This window comes from Schistocerca cancellata, chromosome 4 (assembly GCF_023864275.1).
Source record: "Schistocerca cancellata isolate TAMUIC-IGC-003103 chromosome 4, iqSchCanc2.1, whole genome shotgun sequence".
NCBI lineage: Eukaryota > Metazoa > Arthropoda > Insecta > Orthoptera > Acrididae > Schistocerca > Schistocerca cancellata.
Window position 1 is genome coordinate 880393179 of NC_064629.1, and position 22946 is coordinate 880416124.

The following is a 22946-nucleotide window of genomic DNA, read 5'->3' on the forward strand; positions in this document are numbered from 1 at the left end:
TTCTTAGTGTTGTCATCTATTTGGAAACAACTTGACAAAAGGACAACTGTAGAGTGGACAAAGGTAGTTTCTACTTGCCAGCAGCAACCACCTGATGATGTTGAGCAGTTGCATTGAGTGAATATTGTGGAATTTACATAAAATGAGCTGGTGGCAGACCTGGAGCCATTTCTTCAACATGTACCTGGGGACTGCCTGAAGTGTCACGTCAGTAGAGCTTTATCAAACTTTTCAACCAGTAGATAATACTGTGTTATTTTTAAAATAATTTACTAGCATCTGAGTACCATCTCCAGTAAATTGAAATTAATGCAGTTAAATCAAAGAACACTATTGGAGTAAGAAGATACTTGGACACATTTCATCAATTTGTACCCACAGTCAAACCTATTTTTTTATTATATTAATCCTTTAATGCAGCTAGTAATAATTATGACTGAAATCCAGATATCTGTTAATTGAATTAGTTGTTTAATATACATTTTGCCCTTTTTTCCAGGTGACGTAGGACCAGTTCTTCCACCTTCTGGCTTCTGTACTACATACAATGGGACTGTTTGCAAGAAATATCTTAGTGGCTCAGTTTGGTACAATCAGTCAAATGATAACATGGGAAACTGGTTAAATGAGCATATTGTGCAGGGTTTGTGGCAGGAAATGATTGAAGGCTTTAAAGAACCTTGCAGAAGTGCTGCTGAGGTAAGATTATTAGGACATATATCAGATGTCTATAAGTTTATATATTTACAACTAGTTTTTTTGCCCACTGCCTCACCCGTGTACACATATGTTACATATATTTCATGCACGTATAACAAATTTCACACATAAACACTTAATTTCATCTGTATCTGTTGCAAATTTCCCTCTGCAGTTTCTTCAGAATTCTGAAGAAACTTGTAATTCTGCCAAGAAACACTGCTGTCAGTAGCGACTGTCAGATTATCTGCTGTTTTACTGCATGCAATGGGAGAGGATGTTAAATGTATCTTCGATATTTAGCTGTGTGGCATAAGTTTGGCCTCAAAAGGGCGGCAATGTTTTTGACTATGTTCAGTGCTTGTTCTCACTATGTGGATGATGCAGTGAACAACCAAATAAGAGAGATTGCACTTTATGGTTTTAAAGTATTCCAAGTCAACAAATTGCAGGAAAAAATTACAATAGGTTGTTTTTTGCAGCCAGCCGCGGTGGTCTCGCGGTTCTATGCGCGCAGTCCAGAACCGCGCGACTGCTACGGTCGCAGGTTCGAATCCTGCCTCGGGCATGGATGTGTGTGATGTCCTTAGGTTAGTTAGGTTTAAGTAGTTCTGAGTTCTAGGGGACTGATGACCACAGATGTTAAGTCCCATAGTGCTCAGAGCCATTTGAACCATTTTTTGTTTTTTGCATTCAGCCCTCCTCGTCATTCCCCCCCCCCCCCCCCCACCCCTTGCTACCTCTAGGGTAGAAGGGGCATTTACTCTCACAATATTTTCATACAAACAAGAAGTCAGCTGTTTACCAAATTTGGTTGAAATTTCTCCAGATGTTCATGAGGTATGCTTTTTTTGTCACCCCTTTCCACGCAAACCCTCAGAGCCATAGGAGTGTTTTTTGGGGGGGGGGGGGGTGCTAGCCAAATATTTAAGGTAAACATTGGCTGATTGTGACAAGTGAGGCCATGGTGGTCCATGACAGGCCTTAAATCTGCTGTGACAGGCCTTAAATCTGCTGCAAGTGTTTTGCCAGCTGACCTGGCACTGGCGTTGTATCCTTGTGTGCTAGTCATCTTGCTGGACATATGGGCAATTCTATTTATTGATTTATGCATACAGTGGGACTTTGAGATCCCCCCCCCCCCCCCCTCTTTGAATCAGTCCATAGGGGAGAATCATCCTGGCTGTTGTGTGGGAGAATGAGGTGTATGTGGCACATCCTGCAGGGATGTCTTGGATGCGGTTTGGTATGCTGCTACTGCTAGAGTAATGGAGTAGTGGCTCCTGCTTCTGGTGCTGGAGGGGCAGGAGATCAGCAATGGTTTGGATTCACAACTTACTGCTGGTTCCAAAGAAGGCTGTGGGTCTGACATCAGACCAAGCACAGACTGTGGGGTCTCCTACGTATTGTCCAGACCCATAGAAGTGGTTAACAATGGCTGGAGAATTGGAAATGCCAGGCGCCCATTGCCTCGTATATTGTTCTGGAGCTGGAACTTACATCTGCTGTTGTTGGTCTTTGGTGTGGGGAAAGTGGGCCCTAGTGGGACTGGTGCAGGAGTCACAATGTATGGGAGTACAGAACCTCCAGACTCGTCTCTTGACACTGATGGTCATCTCAGTTCAATAACAAATCACTTTTGAAAAGATGAAAGGTATGGCATCATGAAAAGAAACAATGCAATCCAACAGAGGCTGCCAAATGAGAGACCTGTGGCCAACCGCTTTATATGAACTGACATACCTGTCTGAAGATTGGATCCTGACATGTGGCTGCTGTGACATATCTGGAAGTGATGGGAAGCTCTTCCACTGACTATTCAAATTGTGAATTAATGTGAAAGCAGACAGCTTGTTGTTTATCAAATTCCTCATTGGCACCCCTAAGGAATGGTGGTAGTGCATCTTCATTTGCATGCTGGGCTGATGTATTATCATAATAGTGGGAATTTAATAAGAAAATAGCCTGGGATTCTAACCTCATAGATGTCCATTCAAGCAGTTTTGACTGTGGACCAAATACAGACAGTGGCTTATAATCTGTGACCGGATGAAATTGTTTGCCATACAGGAAAATGTTTAACTTCTGTATACCAAAGATAATTATCAGTGTCTCCTTCTGTATCTCAGAATAGTTTTCTCATGTTATAGTGGGTATATTGGAGGTGGACATAATATATTCCGAACAATGCAGCTGGTAATTATGCAGTAAAATGACCCTGACACCATGTGGTGATGTATGCATGGCCTACACAAGAGGTATATGTGGCTGATAGTGTCAGGCAACAAGTGGTGTGGAAACATTGCTACAACTTACAAAATATGATCTATGATGCCTAACTGTGTGATTTTTCCATACAATATTGAGGGAACTCTAAATGAGCAGACACTACATGCATTTTTGTATTAAAATGTTCACGTACAAGCAAGTGATTGGTGGTGAGGCGTAGTGTTAATGCTCATGTAAGGGAGCTAGTTTTTGCACAAGATAATAGAGCTGTAGGTTTGTAAATAATAGAAATTTTTACTATTGCTCAGGGCACTTAATGTCACTTGCTTGGAAATAGAGTGGTAAACAGTCTTGTTACACTTCCCAGTCCTCTTGAGCTTCATTGAGTGCCTGAGAAGCAGGGATTGCTGGAAACAATTGTGACATGTCAGATCCATCAACTTCTGCTCAAGATCATGCTGCTGCTCGAGCTGCTGTTTCCAAAGTTTGAAAAACTGCTGGTCCATCGTGATCGAAACACTCAGCAAAACTGTCTGGCAAGTCCAATTGTGACACGTTTGGTTGCAGTATTAAAAGATCCCTGTGACCACTCTTATAAGCATGCTTCAACAACAACACAGATTTTATTAAGCACAAATTATGTGCAAATAAACCATAGTCAGTAATAGTTACTAACTTCTAGAAATACACAAAATGAATAAAACTTGCGTATATGGATAGGCCACTACCTCTCAACCAATGCAGTAGTTTGTGAATGGAAGTTTGTGAATCACTCGTACATTAGTGCAGGAGAATGTTGTTTGTGGGTTTGCCTGGGAAGCACTCAAATGCAAACAAGCTCTTAGTTCATTCACTGAAAACACAGTTGCCAGTTGAATGATGTGCAGAAACAGTACTGCAGCACTAATAAAATATTTATGATGATGTACTTACATATGTTATCTGTATTACTAAATTGGTACCCTGGAACCCAGTATGAGTTGCAGATTGCTTGTATAATGGCTCCCAGAGACAACAAAAATTGGGTTATCACTATTTCACATGATTATTGACTGAATTTAAAAAATTAAAATGCCGTCATAATCCATTCATTAAGAGGTATAATCTTACATTAAAAGTTTAACACAATAAGGTATCGTAGTTAGAAACGGTTTGTCTCCGGGTAGCACAACTAACTGCAGAACACCCGAATTATATTCATCCGATATTTGAGAATGAGAGCACTTAATAACTTCCAACAAAGTTGGCAATAATATCAAACCTTCATGAAACTTTTTCTTGCTGAGACACCCTCCCCCCTACACACACACACACACACACACACACACACACACACACACACAAAATGATGAATGGAAAAAGCTTTTATCACTTGGTACATTTTCGATGTTGCTGTAGTCAGACTTCAGCATCAGCCATGGCATTTTAATTTATAAATTATTTACTACCAACTTTTATGAGAAACAGATTTTCCTGACAGTATCCACATATGCCACGTAATGTACCTGCAAAAGTATGTCATTGTACAATACATAGTACACGAGACAGTGTCATAAACATTGAGATGCCTGAAAAACTAGCTTTTCCTTAAAATGGAGTGCAAATTACCCAGACTGTATACATCCAGTGCGCCAGTGGCCTTACCACAGCAATAACAGCAGTTCCTGTCAGATCACCAGAGTTAAGCCTGTCAGGTTTGGCTAGCACTTGGATGGGTGACTGTCCAGTCTGCCAAGCACTGGTGGCAATTGGGGTGGACTCAGTCCCTGTGAGACAAATTGAGGAGCTACTTGATTGAGAAGTAGGAACTCTGGTCTCGTAAACTGACTACGTACAGGAGAGCAGTGTGCTGAACCCATGCCCCTCCATATCCACACAGTAATGCTTATAAGCTGAGGATGACATTGCAATCAGTCAGTACCATTGTGCCTTCCAAGGCCTGTGCAGACCAAGTTTAGTTATTTTTAGTATTCATTCAGTGTTTTGTAATGAGCGCACATCACAACTTCCAACAAACTTGAAGCATAATTTCAAACCTTTCCTAAACATTTTCTCACTTAGATTAACTCATTTGTAATGTAATCAGATATTTGAAGCAGTTTTATGCATGGGAGTTAAAGTCTCGAAAGAATATGGGGTTATTTTGGTATTATAATAAGATGATATTCTAATAGGATATAGTGCTTTTCCTAAGATAATTAACTATTGTACTGCTCATTGCCCCCCCACCTCCCCCACCCACCAGTCTCTGGAAATGCACACCACCTCTGGAAAAATAGCTGTTTTGTAGTTGACAGTATTTTCTGTTCAGAATAAAATTTTCACTCTGGAGCAAAGTGTGAGCTGATACAGAACCATGTAGGAGTGCTAGCCTTGCAAGGTACACAGGAGGGCTTATGTGAATTTGGGAAGATAGGAGAAGAGACGGATGGAAGTAAAGCTGTGAGAACAATTCGTAAGTCATGCCTGGGTAGGCAGAGCACTTGCCAGCAAAAGGCAAAGGTTCTGAGTCAAGTCTGTCCAGCACTCAATTTTAATCTGCCAGGAAGTTTCGATGTTTTTTGTAGTTGACAATGTTTTCTGTTTCTGATAAGCTTAGGATCCCATTTTTTATCTCCATTTGTAGGAATAATTATCTGAAACTTGGTATTTAACCCGATATTAATCAAGAATGCACTTTATAGGTTTCATTTGTGTTTATGTACTGTGTGTAAATTTTCCATGATTGATTCTTCAAATAGTCGGGCATTACTAGATGATGATGCACTGCATTCAATACTGTTAAGGTCATTACGGTGTTGTGTATAGATTGCTTTTATGTTTAGATGCAGTGTCAGGTACATATAGGGTACATGACGAAGATATAATCCAGTGATTCCCAAGCTACTGGGTATGGTGTGCATAGTGGTTACCTTATATTAAAACAAAACAAAAAAATTAGTAACAAACAATTACATTTATCTTTTCTTTCAAACAAAGAAGATGCCATTATCTGGATTGAATTTTGCCCAATGTTGGTGTTATGCCAGATGTGGTTGATGACAGTGAAACTGCAGTCATATTTGTAGCATTTTGTGAAATGATCAGGTGAGCTGGGTTACATCAGCCATAGACAAAATAACCCTTTGTTGCTGCACTGTGATTGTATCCTTAACTATCATACGCAGAGTAAGCCTTGGCTCATGTATCTCGACACCTCCTTTACGGTCTCTCAGACTTCACAAGATAGACTTGGCTGCAGTATGAAGTGGTTCCTGGTTAGTGACAGACATGAAGGCACCAGTGGTCCATCGACTGGCAGAGGGTAGGCAGATACTCCAAAGGCAAAAATGAGAAGGTATAGTGAGAACTATTTATTGCTAGGTGTCACGAAAACTACTATCAATAATGAAGAATGTCTGCAGTATGTAATATGTTTAAACATTTTATCTGCTGATAGTATGAAGCCTATATCTTGAAGCCAAACAGCCTGAATAAATGGGAAAACGGAAAGAATTTTTTTTTATCAGGAAACTAAATGTTTTATTGTCTACCCAGAAAAACTTTGCTTAAACAGTGAATGTGACAAGTCTCTTTTAGCCTCTTACCAGATTTTTCAGAGGATTGCTAAGTGCAAGGAACTATTCACAGCTGCAGAAAATCTGGTTTTACCAGCAGTGATTGATACAGTGTCAACAATGTTTGATCACTCATTTGCTCCTGTTTCTAATGACATAGTGCATAGGATAATTTTTGACATTCCTAGCTAGTTACTTGAGCAGTTTATCGATAAATTGCAGAACAACAAATGGTTGAAGTGACGTGATATTCATAAAGATACTCCTTTGATTGCTTATGTTCCTTTCATTAATGAGTTAACATTTGGGAGGTATTGCTTTTCTTCCCTCAACCAGTACTGAAAACACCTAAAGTTCAAAGCCTTTTTGACGTTATCAGTATTGTTTTTAATCAAAATGGGATATCATGGAACATGTGCATTGGAGTATGTACAGATGGAGCTCACTCAGTGTCTAGAACTCATGGTAGATTCCGAGCAAAAGTTAAATTTGTGGCTCTTGATGGAGAATGGACTCACTGCATGATCTTTTTATGATGCTTTTTAAAGTGCTTTGTGAGGAGATGGGAGTGCTGAACAACACACTCAGTTGCTCTCTCTCTCTCTCTCTCTCTCTCTCTCTCTCTCTCTCCTCCTCCTCCTCTTCTTCTTCTTCTTCTTTTTTTTAAAGTAATAGTTAATGGCTTTCAAGAGGTAAAGAACTACACAGAACGTTTGAACTGGGGAATGAGGTAGCCTGTTTCTTACAGGAGAAAAGTCACTCTCTGGCAGACTGTTTCAGCAACGGAGATTTTCTATTGAAAATGGTTTACCTCAGTGACATTTTTGAGAAACTAGATATTCTTATGACAACCAGGCAACTGCACTGTCTTGGAATGAAAAAGTGAAGGCATTCATAAAGAAATTAGCACTGCGGCAAAACTGAATGGAAAGTGGCATGCTAGACATGTTCCCCATTGTAGTGTCACTCTTAAAGGACACAGATAATCCCATACTTCCATTGGAGATAAAAGCCTGATTACTTCGTCATCTTGCTACATGAAAAGTTCACTTCAAAAAGTATTTCAGTGGTGACTTTGATAAATTTAATTGGATTAAAAATCCATTCAAAAATGCTCTTGGACCATTGTGTTTAAATATAAAAGAGCAAGAACAATGTATTGATCTCACTTTTGATATTTCACTAAAGAGTAATTTAATGAAGTTGGAGTTTTGGATACATATTAGCAAAGAATTCCCAACATGGAGCCAAAATGCAGTGAAGATCCTGACTCCATTTGCAACAATGTACTTGCACGAGACTGGCCGTTCAGCTTTGGTGGCTGTGAAATCAAATTGCCATTCAAAGCTAAATACAAGCAACGAACTTTAACTGGTTGTTTCTGCTATTACACCAGTTTTGAGAAACTTCCTTGTCAAAAGCAAGTTCATCCATCACATTGAACTTCGTGATTTAAATTTTTAATGCTCTTGTAGTCCTTGTTTGCTGAATTGTAGATATTGTTCATTTCATAGTTTTTGAATAAATGAAAATGTGATGAAGATAAAAAAAATTACTTCATATTTTTGTTATAATAATTCGTGTAGTTTCGGTTTCTGTTGCATAAAATCCTTCTAAATTGAATTTGGTGAAACAAGGAATAAATATTAAAAATGATTATTTTTTTGTTAATAATATAGACTGGAGGAGGTGGGTCAGATACTATTTTTTTCTTCATAATGGGGGCCCAGAGGTAAAAAGTTTGAGAACCACTGATCCAGAGTGAAATCTACAGAGTTTCAGTCATATTATAATTCTTATTAGTAATGTATTTCTGTGACCATCTTAAGATAGTTAATTTCAAAAATTATCTTTGTAGATTTTAAAGAATTATTCTAAGTAATTAAAACAGCCTCTCTCATTCAAAGAGAAGAAGATCATGAAAAGTTCAATGCAGTGGTGGCCACTGTCTCTTTTCTGGTGCAATCGGGTATTTTGTGCTAGTTTATTTTGCGTGTACGCAGCTGGCTAAAGTTTACTGTGGCTATTTCTGTATTCAAGTGTGGTTGTTGTTGTTGTTGTTGTTGTTGTGGTCTTCAGTCCAGAGACTGGTTTGATGCAGTTCTGCATGCTACTCTATCCTGTGCAAGCTTCTTCATCTCCCAGTACCTACTGCAATCTACATTCTTCTGAATCTGTTTAGTGTATTCATCTCTTGGTCTCCCTGTATGAGTTTACCCTCCATGCTGCCCTCCAATACTAAATTGGTGATCCCTTGATGCCTCAGAAAATGTCCTACCACCCATTTTTATTTAGAGTACTATCTGAGTACATGACATTGTCCAGGAATGTTTATTTCTTCCAATCTTCTATCAGTCCATCTTCTCCTTCCCTCTCGCTGTGTCCATTTCCTCATTCCCCTCCTCTGTCAATTTCTTCTGCTCCCCTCCCCCCTCCCCTCTCCTGTGGCCATCTTTTCCTCCCCAGTCTTTGTCCATCTCCTCCTCTCTCTCTCTCTCTCTCTCTCTCTCTCTCTCTCTCTCTCTCTCTGTCCATCCCATCCTCTCCCCTTCTCTGTTTGAACATTACCACCCCTACCCCAATAGGAGGTGGGTGGGTTTTACCCCTGCAGTGTTTCTTTCAAGATTGTAACTAATATAAGAATCAAATTTAGTTGAAATTATTCCAGGGGCTTAAGACAAGCTTTTTATTCATGGCTATGCTTGTGTACACACTGTCAAATATATTTCACTTATATTTAACATATTTCACACATATTTTACTCATATTTCAACTGTATCTCTAGTGAATTTCGCTCTGTAGCTCATTTTCATGTAGCTCAGTATTTTATGACATTGTATCTCTTCAGCTATTTCGTACAATGACATAATTGTGCAAGTACATCCAGTAGTATATGTGGCTACTCACTGCCAAATGTATTGTGAATAGAGTTAGGAGTAAAGAAGTAATAAGAGGTCTGTTCAAAAAATTCTGACACTTTTCCCACAGAATTTTTCTATGCTTACCTTTTACTTACTGTGCATGGTATCCTTCGAAATACTTTCCTCTGCAATTGATACACCACTCCCAACACCAATTACACTTCCAGAAGCAGTCTTGGTACGCCTATTGCTGGATAGCATGAAGTGCTGTTTGCAGATTTTCTTTTATGTTGTGTATCATTGCAAATCTTCATCCTTTGAGTGGGGTTTTCAACTTTGGAAATTAAAAAAAAAAAGTCCATGGGGGCCAGGCCTGAAGAGTGTGGAGATGAGGCAGCACAGTGATTTCATTTTTTATACAATAGTCACACACCAAGAAGGATGAATATGCAGGTGCATTATCGTGATGCAAGAGCCACATTTCAGACTATTTCTGTCTCACATTTTCTCACAACATGTCCCGATAGTACCATCGATTAACAGTTTGTCCTTGAGCCATGAATTCATGATGAACCAATCCTTCAAAGTCAAAGAAAACCATCAACCTGACTTTGACATTTAATTTCACGAGCTTTTGTTGGTCTTAGAGAACCTTTCCAGACCCATTGTGAAGATTGAACCTTGGTCTCAACGTCATAACCGTAGACCCACGTATCATCACCAGTTATGATTCTCTTAAGGAACATCTCATTCTCATTTGTGCTATCCAAAATCTCTTCACAGATTGCAAAGTGACGGTCTTTCTTGTCTTGAGTCATGAGCCGTTGAATGAACTTGGCAGCAACACAATGCATTACAAGATGCTGTGTCAGGATTTCATGACATGATACAACTGTAATGTTATGCTCTTCTGCAATCTCTTGGACAGTCAGTCTTCAACTGGCATGCACAATTTCATTGATATTACTGACATGAGCATTGTTGGTAGAAGTCCAAGGGTGTCCTGAATGAGGGTCATCTTTAAATTCCATCCAGCCATTTTTAAACCACGTGAACCATTAGTAACACAGAGTATGGCTTAGGCACTCATCACCATTGGCTTCCTGCATCATTTTGTGTGTCCCTGTAAATGTTTTCTTGAGTTTCACACAAAATATAATGCAGATGCATTGCTCCTCTAACTGTGTCACATCGTAATTCTTAAACTGTGTGACACAACATGCTACTCAATAAAACTCTGAAGTATAACTAACAGACATACAACAATGAAACTTCCAGCAGTTACACATTAAGCACAGGTGTTTGCAGGGATACCAACCGCATTTTAAGCCAACACACCATTGGCGTGAAATTATGAATGTTCTCGAACTTTTTGAACAGACCTCATAAATTAAAATGTCGTGCACAATGCGGCAGGTTTCACATATCTCAGTGTTTATGACGTCATATTTTCTGAACTCTGTGTCGTACAATAATATATTTTTGTAGGTACTTTCAGTGGCATATGTAGATACTGTTGGCGAAATGTGTCACGAAAGCAATTAGTCGTAAAGAAGTAATAAAGTAAAATGTCATGCTTCATGCAGCAGCTTTATTGCATGCACATCGAAAAATGTAGTAAGTCATAATCTTTTTTCCTTTCACCATTTTGTGGGGATTATCAGTGAGAAAACATTTTGTAAATGTTTGAAATTATGTGTAAAGTTTCTCTCATTCTCAAATACTGGATGAATAAACTATGGGTATTCACATACCATGGGATAAAGTAATTTTTTCAGCCCCACCCCTTTACATGTGTATCAAGTTTGGTGGAAATCAGCCCAGTGGTTTAGGAGGAGATATGGTACATACATACATACATACATACTTACATCCATTTTTATAATATATGGTGATATATGATAATTACAAAATTCGGCTCAGACATTGCTGTCAGATCGACTTTGAATGCCTTACAAAATATTTTGAATGCAAAAAAATGCTTGTAATACTTAAATAAATCTGTCATTCACATGCTAAACAAGAATGTGTATACAAGTAAACAGCAGAATGTGTTAGATCAGGGAGCACACTGCAAAGAAATGAAGTGGTTAATAGCTGTATAATCGGTGGAACATTGAAACACTATTAATTTAAAAATCCACCATTTCGTCTTCCCCTTGTCACAAAACTGCATGCACGCGCGAGCACACACAGTGAAAGAAAGAGTGTGTGTGTGTGTGTGTGTGTGTGTGTGTGTGTGTGTGTGTGTGTGTTTATTTGTTGTTTATACCTATCTGCTGTTCAGTATTTTATAGATTTTTCATTGATTTTTGTTATAATAATGGCTTCAGTGAAGTTACGACTTCTTACAGGTAAAACAATTTTAGACCAGTCCTTCGAATTTAGTTGCATTAAACAGTACGCCGGCCGGTGTGGCCGTGTGGTTCTAGGCATTTCAGTCTGGAACCGCGCAACCGCTATGGTCGCAGGTTTGAATCCTGCCTTGAGCATGGATGTGTGTGATGTCCTTAGGTTAGTTAGGTTTAAGTAGGTGACTGATGACCTCAGATGTTTAGTCCCATAGTGCTCAGAGCCATTTGAACCATTTTGAATCAAACAGTACTGAACATCTGAGAACAGCAAAACTGTTTATAAACTGTGCTTTTGTTTGACCTGTATTTGAGATTCTTACTGTTACTTGTTACTGTCTTCAGAAATTGCTGTGTACATACGCATTCCCACAATGTGGGTTGCGGGATGGGTATCCAGTGACACTTCCTCTGTGTCAAGAAGATTGCGTGGCTGTGCGGCAACTCTTCTGCTACAATGAGTGGGCACTTATCGAAGATATGAAACAGCGAGGCATCTATTTCAAGTCACGTAGACATTTCACACTGCCAGACTGTGAAGCATTACCAGTGTACAAGAACTCGACCACACCTGTATGTTCCTATGCACACCTCACAGAAATGAAGACTGATGAAATTACTTGTAAGCAAATAATTTTTAATTCAGTGATAAGTAATAATCTGTTTACAAACTGAAGTAACAGTGGTTCTATCATTGCAGTTTGGTGACAAGTTGTTATAAGCAGATTGAGCAATTACTAATCTACAGGTTATCTTCAAGCTTGTGTACAATTTCTTAATTATATTTCCCACAAAAAGCCCTGTAGCATGAGCAGATGATTTGTTTTTACAGTTGGAATAATGTGTGTGTAGTGAATGGACCGAGTTCCTAAACATTTTTTAAGGAAAAGTTGTAGGGAGAATTACCAGGTTTTCATATCATATATGCACAATATTTCGATAACCCAGTGAGTTGTCATCATCAGGTGCGTTGATGGACTGATGCTAGGAGGCTGGAACTGAAGAATCACTTCGTACAATTGTGTTATTGTGTATTAAAAATCCCATGACTTTGCACACATAGGCCAAAGATCCTACTGTAAAATACACCTATAATCAATTAATTACAAAGTTACAACTATTTTTAGTCACTGTTTTCAAGATAATCACTATTTTTTAAAAGTAATCAATGAAGTTGGCTCCGAGGTAGGCAGACAGTTTGCTGGCTAGGAATGCAGGAGGTAGTGGTGGCGGGTATATGAGCTACACATTATTTGATTGTAGAGGTCAGTGGGGAGTGGCATATAAGACTACATGGGTATGTGAACTGAGAGACGGTGACAGGACGGAGGAGGGGGAACTGTTGGGTGGAGGGTGCGGGGCAGTGGGTTAACTGAGACTGAAGCCATGATGATTGCGGGAGCAGAGGAAAGTGGTGGTGGTTGGAAGGATCCAGATGGCCTGGGTTGTGATGCAGCTGCAGGAGCATTCCAGACACAACATCCATAAATTGTCCAATCTTTTGGCATTTCACTTCTGCCTTGGGGCACCACTATCCATCAACACCCATTCTATTCACAGTGAACACCCCATTAACACCTTACTGCCAGACTCTGCCTAGCTCACATCTTCAAAACTCACAACACCCCACAAAACCCAGAATCCAAGCAAACCCAAAATGCTGTTGTTAACCTTTCCACCAGCCCCACAGTAGTTCAGTCCTGTCCAAACATCCCACTTTTAGCTCCACAACCACTTTTAACCGTGTTGGAGTTGTCGAAGACCTACTCTCCTTTTCCTGATCCCTACAGTGAAAACAAAACACTTCTTTGCCACCAATTCTTCCAACCAAAGCCAACCTAATCGTAACACTGAATAATCACCCTCTGGTCACCTTGCAGGAATTCCTTACCTTAACCTTGACCTTACAGTTCTTCCCCAGGTTCCTACCTGAGAACACTAACCTTTCATCAGAAAAAGGACTGCCCTATGCAGCCTTGAACGCAGATCCTGACCTAAGCATTCTCCCTGCAGACAAAGGCTCCACCACTGTTGTGATGAGTCGCAGTGACCACTTAACGGAAGGTATTCGCCAACTGTGTGACCTCTCCACCTACAAGCTCTGCCAGTCGCAGTGACCACTTAAAGGAAAGTATTCACTACCTGTGTGACCTCTCCACCTACAAGCTCTGCCATTCCAGAAGTCCACCACAACCTCCAGTCCTTACTGAAATCCATAGGCCCTTCCAAGAACTTCTCCCGAGTCCATCTCCTTCCTCACCCTAACAATACAACGCACACCCATGTTCTACATGCTCTCCCCAAAATTCGGAAATCCAACAATACTGGATGCCCTATGTAACTGGATATTAGGTTATCACTGAAAGAATTTCCGTTGTCATTGAGCAGCACCTCCATCCAATTGCCTGAAGCCTAGCCTCCCACATCAAAGATACTAACCACTTCCTCCACAGACGTTCTACCATGCCCCACCCCTTTACCTCCTGGGTCCCTTCTCATCACTGTTTCAATCCCCACTCATCACCGTTGAATGCAACCTCCCTATACACCAAAATCCCTCATGCCCATAATCTTGTCACTGTTGAACACTACCTCTCCCAATGTCCTTCAGACTCCAAACCCACCACCTCATTCCTTATACACTTTACTAGCCATATCCTGAATCACAACTACTTTTCCTGTGAAGAGAAGGTATACAAACTAAGCCATGGCACAGCCATGGGCACCCACATGGCACCCTTCAGTGCCAACCATCTAGAGGAAACACTCCCAGGCCCTTAGTCTGATTCAGGTTCATTGAATATATCTTCCTGATCTTGACTCAGGGCCAAGACACCCTATCCACATTCCTTCACAACCTCAACACTTTCTCTTCCATTCGCTTCACCTGGTCCTCCTCTACCCAGTGCACCACCTTCCTAGATGTTGACCTCCAAGTCTCTGGTGGCTCCATCCAAACCTCTGCCCGCATTACATCCATTAACATCAACAGTACTTGCATTTCAACAGTTGCCATACCCTCCACACCAAAAAATTTCTCCCACATGGCCTAGCCACACATGGATGACGTATCTGCAGCGACGAGAACTTGTTGCCCAGTATACTGATGTCTTTCACAGAGAGACAGTATCCCCCGAAACCTAGTCCACAAACAGATTTCCCATGCCATATCCTTACACATCCCAAATTCTCCCACCACCCCCAAGAATAAGCTACAAGGGAGTGTCCCCTCATCATCTAATATCACGTAGGACTGTAACAACTGAACCATATCCTTCTCCTACCTCCCTCTCCCTCTACCCACCCCATGCAATACTTAACCCCGCCACTAACAGTCCACCTGCCAAAATACAGCAATGGCACTGTTAATCCAGACAGTACTCTGTTGGGCATAGGTGCTTGTGTGTGTGGGGGGGGGGGGGGGGGGAGAGGGGGGGGGGGGAGTAATTACTCTACAAGACCTTTCCTACAACACAAATATGGTACATCCGATTAACAGATAATTTTTCACATGCACACAAGCTCTATAGACACAGTTATTAGTTTTAGGTTGTCTTGTATAGATTCCAGCAGAGTTGTCACTTATTTTAGATGATGGGATACACATCAAGTTATGTGTTTTGAGAATGACATTCTTGAAGGTTTTCGATGAAGTAGTTCTTTCAAAAGCAAGAGGTCACATTTAATAGGTCTCCCTCTGTTCCTCACAGCTGATTAACAGGCTTGTTAATAGGATGCAACAGCTAAACTGCTCATGTAGTCTCTATTGCCTTTTTCACCACAACTTAATCTGAAAGTAAGAATGCACATGATGTGTCTTATCATTTCATGTACAAGTTACAAACTACTGTGGATGACTATATTTATCATGACCGCTTTACAGTTTGCCATCAGACCCATTTAAAGGGCAAATATGCATATCTGACAATACCAGACTAGCTATCAGTAAACAGAAACAAGTTCATGTTCATTCTTCTTTGACTTCATTGTTGTAAATAAGTATTTTCACAGTACTAGATATTTAGTTCATGTAAAAAGTTCTGAAAGTTAGTTTAACATGTAAACAGTCTTGTGTTGCACAAAAATGTAATTATGATGCTTATACTGTACCTGTGCTGAGTGCCAATCTTGTTACAGATGACTGTATACGTGGAAGAGGACGTTTCTATCAGGGAACTGTGAATGTTACAAAGGATGGCCTAGCTTGTCAAAGGTGGGACTCTCAAGTACCACACACTCATAACAGGCCACCTGACGTTTTTCCAGAGGTTCAGAATGCAGAAAATTACTGCCGCAATGCTGGTGGAGAGGAACCATCACCATGGTGTTATACAATGAACCAGACGGTCCGCTGGCAGCGTTGTGAAATACCTGTCTGTGGTTAGTTTCTTTCTGAAATGTACATTTGAATTGTAAACTCAAAAACTTCATCCAAATGTAGGAACATGTGAAAGGGCAATAATCATTAGCAGATAATGTACTGTGAACTTACCAGTTATGTGGAAAAAGAAAAGGGAGAAAAGTTTATATGCTATGCAGTGAGCCACTAAATGTTGGAGGTTTGAGTCAAAAGTGCTCACTGCCAGCACATTATTAGGAACTTAACATGACACGGTTGTAAAACAGTGGATTTCCGATTTTCTATCTTGACGCAACTGTTCTCGTTGAGGTTTTCACTGGTTAAGTACAAATAAAGGAATGATTCATAACACGATACTTATGAGGTTCACTGAACTTCAGTCATAATTTCTTGTTACCATGATTTAGATTCCGCATTACACTTTAAATTCGCCTATAACAGGCTGGATATGTCAGTTCACAGGTTGAAGGGAGCCAAGGAAATACTATCACCAGCAGGATTACGATAAATAGAGCATTTTGGTGTTTAAACCAACATTCAGACTGAGGACAACTTTACTTTCTGTTCCTTCCAGAAATGTGGAGTGACTGAATTTATGCCTCTGTATGAACTGTGATAAATGTAATCTATATGATCACTTATAAGTAAGAGAGAGTTACAGATTATGGCAATGAACTATTTTGTGGGAGAAACAGAGCATGATTCCCGGCCTGGCCACCCAATAGCCCTATAGTAAGTATTCTGTGAATTCTTTACATAAATTCTGGGAAATGCTGAAATTGATCCCTCAAGGAGGTGATGGTCGATTCCTCCCAAAACTGTGTCCAGCTGAGCTAATACTTAGCCCTTAATGACTTTGAGGATGCTGTGGCATTAAATTTCACCCTGCTTGCCCCATTAAGTTTTTCCATGATCAGTTTCGGAGTTGTGTGTATGTGTGTCTAAAAACTGCATTCCTTAATCAAACTGTAATTTTGTAAGTAGATTCTTGTAAGATAATCTGTTGCTTATTTTGAGCATTTATTTACTTATCCTGATTTCTATGACAATATGAACTCTCAGTATATTATTGTATTCCCAAATTATTCTGTCATTGTCACCCTGTTCCTCCTCTAGTTGTTCTGTACAGCATTAGCAGTTTTCTACAAAACAAAATGAATATTGCAAATAAATGAAATTTATTAATGCCATGTGGTCTTTGCTGATTTCAGATAATGACACAGTAAGAGAAGAGATTGACGACGAACCTGCCATTGTGGTAATGGAAGAATTCTTCACGCCTGTCTTCATTCTTTTGTTGTCGGCAGTGGGTTTAGTTGGACTGATTATTATTCTGCTACTTTTTCTGCTCTGTCATCGCCTTTACAAGCACCGTGTTGGTTACAATCCTACAGCAACTCGAGATGTGAGATATGTCTTTACATAATTAAATTTCTTGTTTATGTCATTTCTTTATACACTGCCAGAAAAAAAAAAAAAAAACAAAACAAAACAGTGCACCTGGAAAGACTACGTCAATTTTGGTCCAATGACGACATATGTCACCTGGGGGATAGTAGGTTTACTGATAATGGTTTCAACATTGTCTGCCAATAGGTAGCACAGTGGCATAGCTACCAGAGCACAGTCTGTGTCTACTCTTTAATAGGGAATGCTCACAGCCAGAAGGCTCAGTGTGGTGCAAACATGTGAAACAAGCAGGCAACCATGTCATAGAGATGCACTCATGTGTCTTACAGCCAACTTAACGAGTTTGAAAGGGGTCAGCTTGTCACCTTTCAAGTGGCAGGAGGGTACTTTCGGAAAAGTGCCACACGAGTTGGACATGTTGCGTCAGTTGTGCAACGATGCTGGTAGCAGTGGTCACGTAATCATTCTCACATCCGTAGACAAGGTTCTGGACATCCACGCAGAACAGACACCTGCCATTGTCATAATGTATGGGCAGCAGTGACAGATTGTACAGGTATCACAGCACAGGTAAGAGGGCTTGTTAGTCCAGATGTGTCAACATGAACTGTTGCAAACCTGTTGTTAGCAATGGGACTACAGACGCACACACTTGTAGCCCATCTTCCACTCACACCACAGCATTGACATGCACGGCTTGACTGCTGCTGTCAGAGAGTCACTTGGAAGATGGAATGGCACGCCGTGGTGTTCAGTGATGAAAGCAGATTCTACCTGCACGCGAGTGTTGGTCATTTGCGTTTATGACATAGACTGGTGAGCGCATCTCCTAGAATATGTTCGTCCCAAGACACACTGGCTTCACCCCCAGGACTTGTGTGATACGCTACAACTCTTGTTTGCCTTTGGTGTTCCTGGAGGTGACAACAACCAGTGTTTGGTAGGTGCAGAGTGTTGTTTGACCTATTCTTTTGCCGTTCTTGTAACAGGAAGGTGTGTGTCATTCAAACAGAATAATGCTCATCCACACACTGCCTTTGAAACTCGACATGCTCTGCAAGATGTGCAGCAAGATCCTTGGCCAGCACAATCTCCAGATTTGTCTTCAATCAAGCACATGCAAGATAGGATGTGATGAGAAGTGACTCGTCAACCCACAACCCTTACAGAACTACATGAACAGGTCAAGCAGGCATGGCATAATGTATATCAGGACAGTATTTGCCACCTGTACGATTGACTGGGTGCCTATGTCAGCACCTGCATTGCTGCCCATGGAGGCTTCACCATCCACTAATACGGGTGTTTCAGCATGGGTTGATGTCTGATACCTCATAACTGCTTGTGCTATTGATCTGTAAATGTAATCATTTCATGTACTTTTGTACTCTTGCAACAATAAATCTTGAGTGTGGTTTTTTTTCTGGCAGTGTATATTCTGTGCCAGTGCTTATAATCATCATAAGGTATTTTTCAATACCTTCTGCACTTATTATTTATTATTATTACTACCTAAAATAGAATTTCTAGATTTTTAAACTAGATTTTTTTTGTAGTGGAAGAAGCAGTCAGGAAGTACAGACTGCATAGTGTATGGAAGTATGTTGCATATTATGAAATATTTTTCATCAGCGGGTGTATACTTATCAATGTATTTGTTGTGAGTGCTATTCGCAAATTACCATTTTGTGTAGCATGGGAAGTATGGATTTGGGGGGGGGGGGGGGGGAGTGGCAAAACAGTCACTATGCTGACTTACGCAGTGTGTTGTAGAGTTGTTAGAGTGAGAAAGCCACATGTACTTCTCATTTGCCAACGGTAGCCATTCAAAATTAGAGCTACAATGCAAAATCTCTGAAATGTTAAATCAGTTCTGTAATTTGGTTTTCAGTGGCAGAAAATTTCAAAGCAGTTGCACAAAATCTGAGGCTTTAATGTGTTGTATGTTATGGGTGTAGTTTATTTAAGAGTGGAAGGATGAATGATCAGGATGATGTACGGCCACACTTTTCTCAGCTAACATGAGAATTGTTGCATCAAGTCAAACACAACATTTTTGAACATCTGCCATACAGCCTAGACGTGTTTCTGAGTTATTTTTGCATGAAAAAGTGGCTGGGCCTCCAACACTTTGTCTCCAACGAAGAACGTTAAGTTGCTGTGATAGGCTGGTTACAATCTAAGGCAGCAGACTTCTGTTTTATTAACTTGTTAAGGGACGCAATAAATGTTTGACTCTGGATGGTGACTGTGTAGAGGAGTTAATGAAGTAGTGTAGTTCTAAGAACTTTCTAATAAATTTACTGTAAATATCCTGTATTTTATGTATAGTGTTAATTGAGACTACTGTCCTGACAGCTCTCATAAATGTTGATTCCCTTGTGAGATGTGATCAAATCGAACTTTCCTAAAATTGGTGTTGTGTTGCAGGAAGTGAACATAGATCTGGACAAGTTACCTAGCAACATGGCATATCATAGAACAGGAGCACAACTCAACCCAAAACTGGAGAAACTGGAATTCTCGAGAAATGATATAATTTACATAAGAGATTTAGGGCAGGGAGCATTTGGAAGAGTTTTTCAGGTAATCATATTTTTCTGAGACATTCACTATTACAGTCTAATCCTCATAGCTGAAGAAACAATTGGAAGTTGACAGAACTTATTCTACCGTGTGCACCCATTTCCTGTAGTTCTTGTCCCCTTGTAATTTGTGAGCTTTCTGTAGCTTCTGGAGCACATTAGTTTATTTGCATTGCATTATATCAGAATAAATGAATATCTGAGATGCTAAGTTCTTCTTGAAGGCTTGCATATGCATGTTGTCATCACCTGATAATAGATGCAAAATGTTTCATTTGTTGTGCTGGTAGTTCTCTGTTAGCAAGGTGAGGCTACCATCTCTTGTTTCCTGTGTAGTCACTCCAAATGGCCAACAGAAAATGTGCGCAGATGTTAATTTCTCAATGATATTATTGTAGTTGTCTTAAAATATATGAGTAATACAAAAGCTGTAGCTGTGTTAGTTTTTTTAATGAATTTACTTTGCATAAATATGTGGACTCCATCTGTGGTCATCCCTTCGTGCATCACAGATATTATAAAGTAGTGCTTTCTTTAGATTTTTGTATAGCTATCAGCACATGATTACTCTGTTAATATCATTCTGCTGTATGATAGTAAGAATAAAATAATAATTGTCATGTAGCAGGAAATTATTCTAGCAGATTCAAACGGTTTCCTGTGGAGGTAATAACAATGCTTCTCTCATATGATGTTTCAGGCCAAAGCTCCAGGGTTGGTGAAAGGAGAAGAATTCACATTAGTTGCAGTGAAGATGCTCAAAGATGAGGCATCTGAAGATTTACAAGTAGACTTTGAGCGTGAAGCGTGCCTGTTGGCGGAATTTGACCATCCAAACATAGTTAAGCTCCTCGGAGTGTGTGCCATCGGACGTCCTATGTGTCTTTTATTTGAGTACATGGGTCGTGGAGACTTGAATGAGTTTTTGCGTTCATGTTCTCCTAGTAATTACATTGTCAGAAGTTCTGAAGGTGATGGGGATATGTTTAGAGATGTGCAACTGACTCACGTTGACTTAGTAAATATTGCTCGACAAGTGGCAGCTGGAATGGTTTACCTTTCAGATCGAAAATTTGTGCACCGAGATCTCGCCACACGTAACTGTCTTATAGATGACAGCATGGTGGTGAAAATTGCAGACTTTGGATTGTCTCAAAAAATTTACTTACAAGACTACTATAAAGGTGATGAACATGACGCTATTCCTGTACGGTGGATGCCACTTGAAAGTATCCTTTACAATAAATACACAGTTGAGTCAGATGTTTGGGCATTTGGAGTTTGTCTGTGGGAGATATTTTCATTTGCCCTTCAACCATACTACGGAATGACACATGAAGAAGTAGTGAAGTACATTAAAGAAGGTAATGTGTTACAGTGTCCAGATAACACACCAAAGTCTGTGTATGAACTTATGAAACTCTGCTGGAATCGCAAACCACCAGCAAGACCCGGTTTCCGGACGATCTATCAAACTTTGGAAACTATTCAAGACGAAGTGGAAAGGGCACAGAATTGTCGGACAAGTTCGTTTCCACAGAGAGTCCACGTCTGATGGTTCCTTCAGAATGCAAGGAGGCATTTTTCAGTCTTTCAGTGTTTGGACTTTTTCTGTGGCCTCTGCTCTTGTAGTGAGACATTCTGCTGAATGTGTGTTAATGATTTGGCAGATATGTTGAATTTTGCATAGTTTTATTTAAATGTGCTCATATCAGTTGTATGTCCTCTAGTCACTCTGACCTGTTTACCATTAACTTAAAAAGGTAAGCACTTGTTTATATGTGGTGGTGTTTGTAACAATTTGTGTCATGTATCTGCATGGTGAAGTTTTGAATGGCTTTTTTATACACTGTATTTATTCCACAATCGTGCATTTGTAAAATGTTTGTGTACATACTTAAGAGGGCAAATGTGATTGTAAGGTACTAAAAGTTGCAGAAATGTATTGATTTATAAATTTTTTATTCTTAATAGAATTGTGTACATTTTTAATTTAATATTTTTGTATGTCATGTAGTGCAAGTTTTAAATATATTTGGTTTAGAGACACTCTTAAACTTGAGTAACATGTAATAGCTCTCTTCTCTTGTTGCTTTCCTTCTGCTGATTGCACTTAGTAATCAGAAGAGTCTTGTGAAGGAAAAAGCAATAGTTGCCAGTTTTATCACATCAACTGTGTAACTTTCATATCCTCACAAAATGTAGGATTTACAGTCGACACTACTGTTTTAGTAATTAAAAAACACGTACCTAATGTTTGAGGTAATGTAAAGGTAAAACAATGATTATTCTAATCAGTTTGGCTGTGAAATTGATTTCAGCTCCCCATGCAGATATTTTATTTCCCATAATTGTGTCTGATGGAAGCCAGATTGTTTTGCAAACCAGTAGTGCAGATGATACGTTTACAGATCAGATTTTCATGCATTGTCAGCAGCTTTGGTTGTTTCAGAGCTGTGTTATAGTCTATAATATTTTTACCACAAATAACCAGCAAATGCTTCTCTATAGGGAACTTCCTGTTGGTATTGTGTGAAAGAAAATAACTTATGGGACTTCGGTCATGTAGTGTCAGATGTATGTATTTATGTAGATGGTTTCTGTGTTGTGCATGTATGTTAGTTAGTTTTTGTTCTGTCCTCCCTTATTGTACACAGTCTGGGTTGCTGTTTGATCAACAATTTAATGTTTATAATGGTGACATCATAACTCAGATTTTCAAGAATTGTAAGCAAATTTATGATTGTTTCAGAGCTGTGTTATAGCCTATAATATTTTTACCACAAATAACCAGGTGGAAAAGGTACCTGAGGTACGGTGCCCCTCCAGTGACAGCATCATATAGAGCACTGAATCTTCCTTAATATTGTGTAGTACTGACAATATTTGGATGC

At 39.7% G+C, this 22946-nt stretch overlaps 1 protein-coding gene across 4 annotated transcripts in view; it reads left to right on the forward strand.

Annotated features, from left to right (window-relative positions):
- Window positions 1-22309, forward strand: part of LOC126185035 (tyrosine-protein kinase transmembrane receptor Ror2) — a 55457-nt gene extending 33148 nt beyond the window's left edge. For all 4 annotated transcript variants that reach the window (XM_049927776.1, XM_049927780.1, XM_049927781.1 and 1 more), the window contains 6 exons: window positions 500-699; window positions 12043-12319; window positions 15835-16077; window positions 17269-17462; window positions 19898-20053; window positions 20753-22309. In XM_049927776.1, the coding sequence (XP_049783733.1) occupies window positions 500-699; window positions 12043-12319; window positions 15835-16077; window positions 17269-17462; window positions 19898-20053; window positions 20753-21607 (1925 nt within the window). In that variant the 3' untranslated portion in view covers window positions 21608-22309. The remainder of the gene's footprint in view (window positions 1-499; window positions 700-12042; window positions 12320-15834; window positions 16078-17268; window positions 17463-19897; window positions 20054-20752) is intronic.
- The last annotated feature ends 637 nt before the right edge of the window (window positions 22310-22946 follow it).